This window comes from Wasmannia auropunctata, unplaced genomic scaffold (genome assembly GCF_000956235.1).
Source record: "Wasmannia auropunctata unplaced genomic scaffold, wasmannia.A_1.0 LD335976.1, whole genome shotgun sequence".
Taxonomy (NCBI): domain Eukaryota; kingdom Metazoa; phylum Arthropoda; class Insecta; order Hymenoptera; family Formicidae; genus Wasmannia; species Wasmannia auropunctata.
In genome coordinates this window covers 1,659,860-1,670,014 of record NW_012026914.1, presented here as the reverse complement: position 1 = coordinate 1,670,014, position 10,155 = coordinate 1,659,860, and the positions used below count along the sequence as shown (strand labels likewise).

The window sequence follows — 10,155 nt, the reverse complement described above, 5'->3', positions numbered from 1 at the left end:
CATCTGAAATTGCAGAAGCACATATACGTATATATTACTGTATATACATATATGTAATACATATACATGGGTTAGTATCCCTGCAAGTTCAGATGGGTAGGCATTTGTGACGCCTTGTGACAAAAAATGAGTACTGTAATAGTTGCAGTACTGGTTCAACGTTGTTATTTACGCAACCGTGAGTTTACTAAATTACATTAGAAAGCTGACCTTTCATCCCACGCTGTTATGCTCCTGACATTGTGTTTGAGCTAAATAACATGTGAAATTAATGCATAAAAAAATAAAACTTGATTTTTTAATAGAGATATATATAGGATATACCATATGGTAGAAAATAATATCATATCCAAAATAATTAATTATCTCGCATTACTAGCAATTGTATAAATTTCCGTAATTTTATCAAATATTTCTTTATGGACAAAGAATAATGATATCCAGAAAACAGGATAGAACGGTTTATGTACATAAAAATAGTATGTGTAAAAATTTTGACAGACTATATAACGCGTTTTATTGTGTTGACTCTCGTATTGTATTAATGGATTAAAAAACAAGAGATATAGAACTAATATCGATATAAACGAAGCACCATTACTGCGAACGCGCTTTATACTAATGGCTTCGCTAAACTTTTATTCCTCGCGTTTTTGCGGTCCGGTTATTCTACCAGGCGGAAAGTTGAAAAGTCACAAGTTTAATAAGTGTTTCCAAGTAGTCGGACGTAACACGTTTAGTCGGAACAATTACAAATTCCTTCTTAGGAAAATATTTAAATGTCTTGGTCGTTTATAAATTTTGATCTACGCAAGATGCTGTGTATAATTCAATACGTATCGCACGTTTGAATTTCAATAATTCATATTAGGAAACAAAGCGAACGCGAGAAAAAACTAACAAATATTTTTAAAAATATGACTTCTGCAGTGCGTGCTTTTACTTATCAGCGGCTTTGAAAAACATTTTTAGAGCAAATCTAGTACTCATTGTCAGTCAGAACGAAACGTGACGACTGAAAAATTTGCGACGGTGAAGCGGTAGCAATGATGCACTAGGACGTATATACTCGACAACGATTTCGATTAATCGACGCTGCCGATAAAAATAGCGAGTATCTCGAAATGGGTATAGAGACGGGTTATTTCATCGCGATAAATATTACAGCTTGTATCAATGTTCACGCCGGGCTATCTCCCTTTATGCAGGAAGCCATCTGCGAGGAAAATAGGCTCAAAATGGCGTGATAAGCGCAGATGTCATAATCCCGTCTACGTATGCGAAACACGAGTTGTTGTTTCACATTACAGTCAGCACGTTCAAACGCGCAAGGGGTGCTTGTTGTAAACAGAAATTATGATTCTCCAACGAGCTTGAGCAGCGCAGTTATGTTATAATTCTATACGTAAACACGTGTAGTCATGCTTTTTAAAAAGCAACTTTGAGAAAAATATTTCTAAAATTGCATGAAAATTTTACAAACATTGGACACCTTTAACCATAATATATTAGAAGAATTTTTTGTTCCTCTTCCATACATATTTGAAAATTTTATGAATAACGGTGATATTTTCCCTTTTCCGATTTTATCATATTACGAAGAATTTTTTATATCGCAAAAAACGGATTACGTAAATGGCAGAAATAAATTGATTTACTTAAAATGCAAATAATTAAACAGAATAAAAGATCCTTATTGGACGGAATAGTTCTTTTATTCTTGAAACGTCGGCGTGTAAGTGGCAGACTTTTCCCAACACGCGTTACAACTTTTCGTCCTGTCTCGTACCTATACAATTGAAAGTTTCATCTCGAGATACCCAAGTTTCATCACTCTATTCGATTGTCACGCGAAATATATAACGTTCAACACACATGTGATTTTTCCTTTGTAGACTCGTCCTTTTACATCTCGTATTTTCATTATACTTCTAGCGGTACATTTATCGAACGATGAAAGAATGTTTCAGCACCGTCACTATAGTTAAATTTATTCTAACAGTACGTATTTATTAAAATTATAACTATTGCGCACAAACAATTTATAAAATGTTTGAGTAATTACATACATAAACAACTTAATATAATTAAATATGTATAAACAATTTAACATTTATCGATATGTTATATCGATATGTTTACAATTTGACTTCCAGAATAATTAACTACTGAAAAAGAACATGAAATAACAAGCTTACTTATATATAATAAAGATAAAAACTTATTGTAAAGTAATGTTATTGATTCTAATAAACAAAATTCTTTAATAATAATAGTGAAGCTTTTAAGTCATAAGTTATATTTATACATTTAAATTTTTTAAGTATCAATACACGTGCAATCGACATTCTACATTACAGAATTAATTTTGAACATGAAATAAAAACGTACTATTGACACTTTACATTATAGAATTAATTTTTAACATGATATAAAAACGTTTAAAAAAATCTACATTTATATGTGAAATGTAACTCCCTATTTTAATTGGCAAACATATAGTTTTTATTTCAAGTGACCAACAGTTTTCGTTAAAAATCGCGATACATTGAATTGACTATAGTATACTGACATGGACTATCCGAAACTCAATCTACCTGATAGCATTAATTGATTTTTGTTCGACGCAAGGAGAATTGATTTATCCGTCCTATTTACTTTACCAGTGAGTTCATCACAAAATAAATGATTCTAATTGGGATTATTTGACCAAAAAAGAAATAAAGTTTTATTCTATTTCTCTTTTTTTTCTCTTTCTGCCTCGGAATTTCTGATCGGACCAGGCGCACTCGTTAAGCAAAAGAAATGTGAAAGCATTGAGTTTGCACACAGCGTTCCAGCATTGAATCAGAGTGCATACTTGTGTTTCCCATCCGCAAAAAAAACATTTATATAGATTTTTTTACGAACGAAGAGCACACATTGAAAGTCTTATGCAGAGTCTTTTTTAATATTTAATTTCTATTGTAATGAAAATTATTCTAAAAAATTTAATAACATATTTGGAGCAACGCAATCAACTTGAGATAAAAGTACTTGTGTGTCTCTCATAAAAATAAAAGATTGATCTCTTGTATTTCTGAATTTATTATATTAATGAGGAAAAAAGATTAGAGTGGGATTATTGTAATTATAATTATTGTTTTAAATAACAGTTGATATAAAATATGCGGTTAATTTGATAATAATAAATAAAGTATATACGTGATATCTATTTATTAATTTTCTTTATATTATAAATATTATATATGATATAAAGTTTTATAAAGAAAACAAGTTTTTACAATGATATAAGTAGCGAATCTGACTTAATTGCAAGCAAAATATTGATTAAATATTTTTAAAAACTCATATTTTAATAACATAATCATTAAATCGTACTGACGAAGAATTCTTCGAATCTTTAATAAATATATGAACGCTTTGTCTAAGAACATATATCAAACAGTTTACTAAGCGCGAACAAATAGAATTATCCCGTAGAGAAGCTATTTCAGTCGGTAATTGCCAAAGCAGAAACGTATCTATAATTTGTTAGTAAATTAGAATGCACGGAAATATCCTAGTTTACCTTGGAATTATCCTAATTTTAGTATTTATCGACAAGATTCGCGTTACTATAAAGAATATTTCATTGCATTTATCTCATCCGCGAAACTCCATTTTCTTCTTAACAAGAATTTTTTTTCTTAAAAGTACAATCACAGACTTCTATCAAGCTAGTCTTACATCCTTCAGTTAATGTTACAATAGGATATACAATATCCAGCGCTGTATAGAAAACTCATAGCCTTTTATTGTAATAACATCGTCTTTCTTGTTTATATAAATCCCACGATAGTTATTTTTCCATTTTATTTCAATTACTTTCCACTTTCGTAACGCTAAACGCGATCGTGAAAATGTCATACACTTGTCACCTTTGGCAGTTAATTGTTAACTGACTCCTACACGCGAAAATAGTTTTCGGCCCTTTCAATTGCCAACCCTCTGTCAGGAACAACTCGAACCTTTACTTCACCAGCGGCGGCGAAATCGATCAAGCGAGATAGATTAAATTGGATCATGTGTCAGAGATCTTGATTTAAGTTTGACGTAAATTCGTAGATTATCTGATTAAAGCTCAGCCTTCGACTTTAAACAATAGTCAGATACCAATTCTTTTTTTACCAACTTTCCTTTTATCAACTTTTGTTACAATATTTTGTTACATTGTTTTCAAATCTCTAAGCACAATTCAGTGTCTATTTTACCTTAAAAAATGATGCAATTTGATAATACAGTTTAGAATAATAATTAAATGTTACGATAGATAAGAGAGCGTAATCGATTAGGAGTGAATAGAATTTCGAACAAATCAATATCTCTGATGGACGAGCGTGATAATAGAAATGCACAACGTGTGGGTGGTCACTTTATTCCCTAAATTGTTACGTTTATAAAAATCGTGTTATAAAAATAATTGCTATATATTGATTTAGTGGTCTCGGGTATGAGATGAACAAATAGGAAGTTGAAAGGGAGGCCAGATGAATGGTATTGAGTCAGAACACGGTATCGATCATCTCTGATTGATGGGAACACTAGCGTAGCATTTAAGCAATCTCAACTTTGACATTTTACCATATACGAGAGAGTAACGTATATTGAAAAAAGAATTTGCCGATACGGACCAATTTGTGCGAAATATATTCTTCAAACGTTAGATCAATTTATAAAAAAAGAGAGATTCTCATTTGTACGCGTGAAATCGCGTAAAAAAAGAATGGATATCGACAGGTCGAATTCAGCATCTGCAGATCTATCGTTATTAAATTCTTTATAATTGAAGATATAGTTCAATTTTCATCATTTCCACTTTTCGAGATCTGCAAATCCGTGCTGGATCGTGACATCGGTTTTGACACCGAATTGATGTATGTGCTTACGCATTACCATTTTTCTCCCGTGATGTCAAAAACACATTCACATAATGCACGCATAAATAAAGCCGTTATTACGTGAGATTCAGTCACTATATATTATTAATGATGATGATTTGGCATGTACTCTCTTGAAACTCGAAGAGTCTGCACTCGGCGTACGATAGAGGACAAAAGGCCACATTTGGAACGGGCGGGTATCATTTGCGACGAGCCGTATGAATACGTGAACTCTTTAGGAAAGAGGGAGGAGGAGGGTTAAGTCGTACATTATCATATTCTAAAATTTTCCGCGAATAACCTCCTCTGGAGCGCCAACTAAAATACCGGGCGGGAAATAAATGACGTGCAAAGGTCGTAAAAAATACTTGCGATTAAATTTACATTCTGCGATGTTTACGTACAAGTTTTCAGGTTTTCATTTTATGATACCAAAAATACAGCCGATACCGGAGAATCGTTTTATCGTGTACACAATCTCTTACGCAAGCTGCACAAAATATTTTGTATAACAGAGAGCGATCATATATCGCTGATTCATCCGTACGCGATACATCACATATTAAATAAATATGTAAAAATAGGTATTTTTCTATTTCGGGGAAATTAAATTAAATTTATTCGTGCGATTTTCATTTTTTTTTTCACAAAGAATATTACACGGCAGAGTGATATCGATACGATAATCTGCGTACACGTACACAGCCAACTCATATAGCAGATTATATTTATTGACTACATTTCCGGAAAAGCTTCCCGGCGCCAAGCTGAAGTCTCTGGTAAGGCGCTTATCAGTAGGATGAATTCTTGTTGAAGGAAGATTGCGGAAATACAAAACGGGAAATAGAATATTTCGAAAATATATGCATTATATGATCTCTCGAGAGGATTTTGCTATGAAATTCTGTATTAAGACGATAGCGCTGTGACAATGAATATGGAAGATTAATATATGTATGTAAATATGTATTTATATTTTTTTAAATCGTATATTATTGGTTAATATCATAAATCGTACTATTGGTTGATATCATAAATTAATCACGTTACCGTTGCTTTTATTCCGCAGCGTTATTTAATGTGTAAAATTATGTCACAGTTTATTTCTTTTATTAATTTCCTATAATTGCATTATTTTTTTATGAAATTTATTTAATCGTAATTTTATATTATTTCACGTAATGTTTTTCTCGATATTCATAAGAAATGTTTTTTAATGAGACGCTGCATAGTACCATTATGAGATCCGAATAGTATAAATACCGCAAGCTTTCATGGTAATGAGTATTTGATTAAATATCAACAGAGTGGTATGCTTTTCATTATCAGGTAATATTCAAAGGCAATAATTACAATAAAAATACTATTAAGTAAATAAAATCTATTTGAATAAAATTATAATAAAAATTTGCACGATAAGCGATTTGCATAGTATTTGCAAATTATTTATTAATTATTATGGTTTTCATTGCGATTGATAGTACATTAAACTGTAATATTGTTACAATATTATGCCTGAAACAATCTTATATAAAAAAATATTAGATATCAAAAAATTATATATACTGTCAAACATTATATAAAAATTTTTTAATTAATTTAAAATTAATTTTCTTAGCAAAAACTTTAATAGGTCTTATTTTTTTATTTAAAAAAATTATTATTACGTTAAATTTTATAATAATTTAATGAAAGCTAGGGAAATATTATTTGTATCTTGAATTGATTTATTTGGCAGAAATTACTTTTTATTTAATTATAATTAAAATAATTAAAATCTTTAATTATAATTAAAAAATTAAATAATGAAAGTTTAATAAAATGCATTTATATATTAACTCCTAGGATTACTCGTACATTCGAGATTACATATTTGAAGCTGTTATTGCTTTTACTAAACATATTATATATTTTCTCAAGTAACTCTCAATTCAAGCAATCTATTTTTACATATCTATATGCACTAAACCCTTAAGAGTTGAAAAATCTATTCATCGAGATACACGCTATTGGATACTTTGATATGGAGGTGAGCAGGCAAAATAGCAACAAAAAAAAAACTGAACCCTATTTATCAACTTTAATATTTTTGTTGTTGCATTCTAAATATTTGTAAATAATATTTGCGTTATTTGTGCGCGTTCTCTTTTTTTTGTACCTTTGCAATTCGTAAGCGCCACCAGAATTTTTCGTTTAATATTAATATTCAAAAACTCATATATTTCTTCGCAAACAATTTCGACGCATAGTGTATTTCTAAAAAAAAAATCATCTAGGACAGTTTGATTACACTTTCATATTTCGCGCACGAGCGAGCAAGTATCGTAAAACAAGCATATCGAGTGTCTACCGTTGGATCGGATAGGAATAAAATATACCAGGGTTAAAGATTATACGGTAATTTTAACGGATTTTTGTTTATCAGTAAAATGCTAAAAATATATATCCACTGCTTTGTAATTCTTCCATACTTTTTATATTTTGTTTCATGGTTAAAAATGAATCTGTTTAATTAGTGACTGAATTAAAAGTAGATATATCTTGAAAATTTCAGACAATGAATAAATATAAACTAATGAACCATGAATTGTCGCTAATTTCAAATTTGTGTGCGCTGAAGATTTTCTTACGCAACGATTTCACATTATAAAGTAAAATTGATAAACGAAACGTTCGTAAATATTCTTTTAAAAGCCCACCGATCAATTGTTTGTCCTCATTGAATACGTAGCAAGAAAAGGTTTCAGGTCCCCGACGTTCGCGAACGTGACCGACATTTTTCTTCGTTCTGGAAAGAATGATGACAATGCATGCGTGACGAATCACTAGCAGCCGGTGTAGCCGAAAAAAAGGTGCTGTTGGCAGTTTTTCCCTCGCGCACCACTCGCACGAAATATGCAAAAATGGTTCGGCAAACAGATGCGCGCAGGACACACTGCGGACCCTTGAATCTCCTGGTCTCGTTGCCTCTCTTATCATCCTCTGTTTTTATTTATTAACTCACGCGCAAGCTAGCGGGTATTTTCGCTCGCGCAGAAGCCTGCACGAGACATCGTAAAAGTGCAAGAAATATTTCATTGAGCAGACACGCAATGTTATATTTTACCCCGTATCTGATTTGAAAAATTGTTCAGCTAAGTCTATAGACGGAACGCTTGCACATTATTTTTAAATAATGCATTAACCGCGCGGGAATTATTGAGGGAATTGTGAAAAACTATTGTGTCAGAAGTATTCGATATGACGTAATCGGGAGAGCAACTTTGTATATACGAGTATATAAATATATGCCCAATATAACTTTCTTTTCTTATATTTGGATTGTATATTACATATGTTTGGAACGTAAAAGATTTTGCTTCAAATATTTTAAACATCATGATATTTTAAAATGTGGACTTTATTAAAAAATAATTATATAATATAGATTTAAAGAGCGATATGTACGCATGAAATTGAATATAATTTGTTATTTATTATCATGCTAATTAAAAGTTTAATAATATTATCCAGTTATTAAAAATTATAAGTACATGCACGAATAAAAATTATTGGACTGAATTTTAATAATTTTCGAACAAATATGAAAAATACTATCAGGATTCGTTCATCTCGTAGATTCAATTAAGATTAATTACAGAGCAATCTAATGTTATCGCATGTTGTCAGTAATGTCGCCGGGATAATCAGTTTTGGGCCATGTTACCGCATGTTGCCGCCAAATACTATTGTGTGCAAAATGTGAAGGCTAATTTACGATCAATTGGCGAGATCTTCGATGAACATTTTCTGCATTGTTATCTACATCCATAGCGGAATGCTGTCATTTGAATTTTAAATAATGGCATTATATATGTTCATGAATAAAAAGGATATTTAAATTTCTTCTTAAAATACATGATTATAAAAGCGCATCTTGTATCCACATTATAAAAGACCTTGTTATTAATATTTAAAAAAGTAATATGTTACATAATTTTTATTAGAAATAAGTCGTGAAAGATTCTTGATTAGATTAAATAAATTAAAAATTTTCAAAATTAATCTATTGCGGTACTATAGGTATTCAACGATTCCATTCCAGAGAAAGGCAGAACAATTTATTCTTTAAATTTATAGCTTTCCACGTTCCCGTTGCGTATTATTATCATAATTTTCTTCAACGTTTCCTCCCATGAAAGGCCACAGAGTCGGATAATGTGCTGACCATTTGTGGAGGACAGCTCGTATTCTAACAGAAGCCGAGTAGAGAGTACAGAGTACAGAATACAGAGAGACTTACCAAGTTCAACAGATAAACATTTGTCACCGTGCGCATCCGTTTGTTCCTCGCCAGGGTGATGAGTACTAAAGAATTCCCGACGATGGAAAGGAAGAAGATTGTGCCGTACAGCGGTATAATAAGATTCTCCAGGAGGCTGTCTTGACCGGATGACTGCGGGATGACTGGCGAGGTGACGTTGGCAATTCCGGAAGTGACGGTGGAGAATCGTGGGAGGCCGGTAACAATCGACGAGTCATCATCGGCCTCTAAAGCACCGAAATATTCGGTGGAAGCGGTGTTATCGGACAGGTTGCGCCCCTGAATCGACATTTTCTTGTCACTCGTGCTCTTCGATCTTTCGTTCTCTCCCTCATTCGCCTGTGCCCAGAATACACCCCGATATACCAGCGAATGTTACATTGCTGTGAGATGTCACTTTATCGAACTGTTATCACACAACTGTATTTATGAATGTTTTGTTTCACTGCTCGGCTAGTCTTCCAACATTTTGAACTGCGGTTCAGAACTGTGCCACGATAGAGTCAGCGATATTTTTTTCTCACATGTTTGAAGCATAGCTTCACACGTTTTGTGACTTTTTCTCACGATTCTGTCACGGTTTCACGAAAAATTTATTTATTTTTTTACAAAATTTTCAACGATCATTAATTGTTGCAGCATTCTTTTGAGCAATATTAAAATGATGCAGTTTAAAATTAATCGAAAATATAATAACGATTTTCGCTATCCGCATGTGTAGTTGCAATTTTACTTAATCTTCCGAGTCTTGCGATCATCTCTCGATAAACATCTGCAAACAGAACGAAACATATAAATTATTAAGCGTCAGGCACAATAATTGTGTAAGCAGTGTAGTGTAATTAACAGATATACATATGTATATACACATACATTCTCTTTCTCTCTCTCTCTCTCTCTCTCTCTCTCTCTCTCTCTCTCTCTCTCTCT

At 31.9% G+C, this 10,155-nt stretch overlaps 1 protein-coding gene across 1 annotated transcript in view; it reads right to left on the bottom strand.

Moving 5' to 3' along the window:
* LOC105454769 (cholecystokinin receptor-like) overlaps positions 1 to 10,155 on the bottom strand; it is a 39,648-nt gene that overhangs the window by 19,369 nt on the left and 10,124 nt on the right. Inside the window, exon 3 of the mRNA XM_011697644.1 lies at positions 9,205 to 9,997. Coding sequence (XP_011695946.1) covers positions 9,205 to 9,516 — 312 coding nt within the window. The 5' untranslated portion in view covers positions 9,517 to 9,997. The remainder of the gene's footprint in view (positions 1 to 9,204; positions 9,998 to 10,155) is intronic.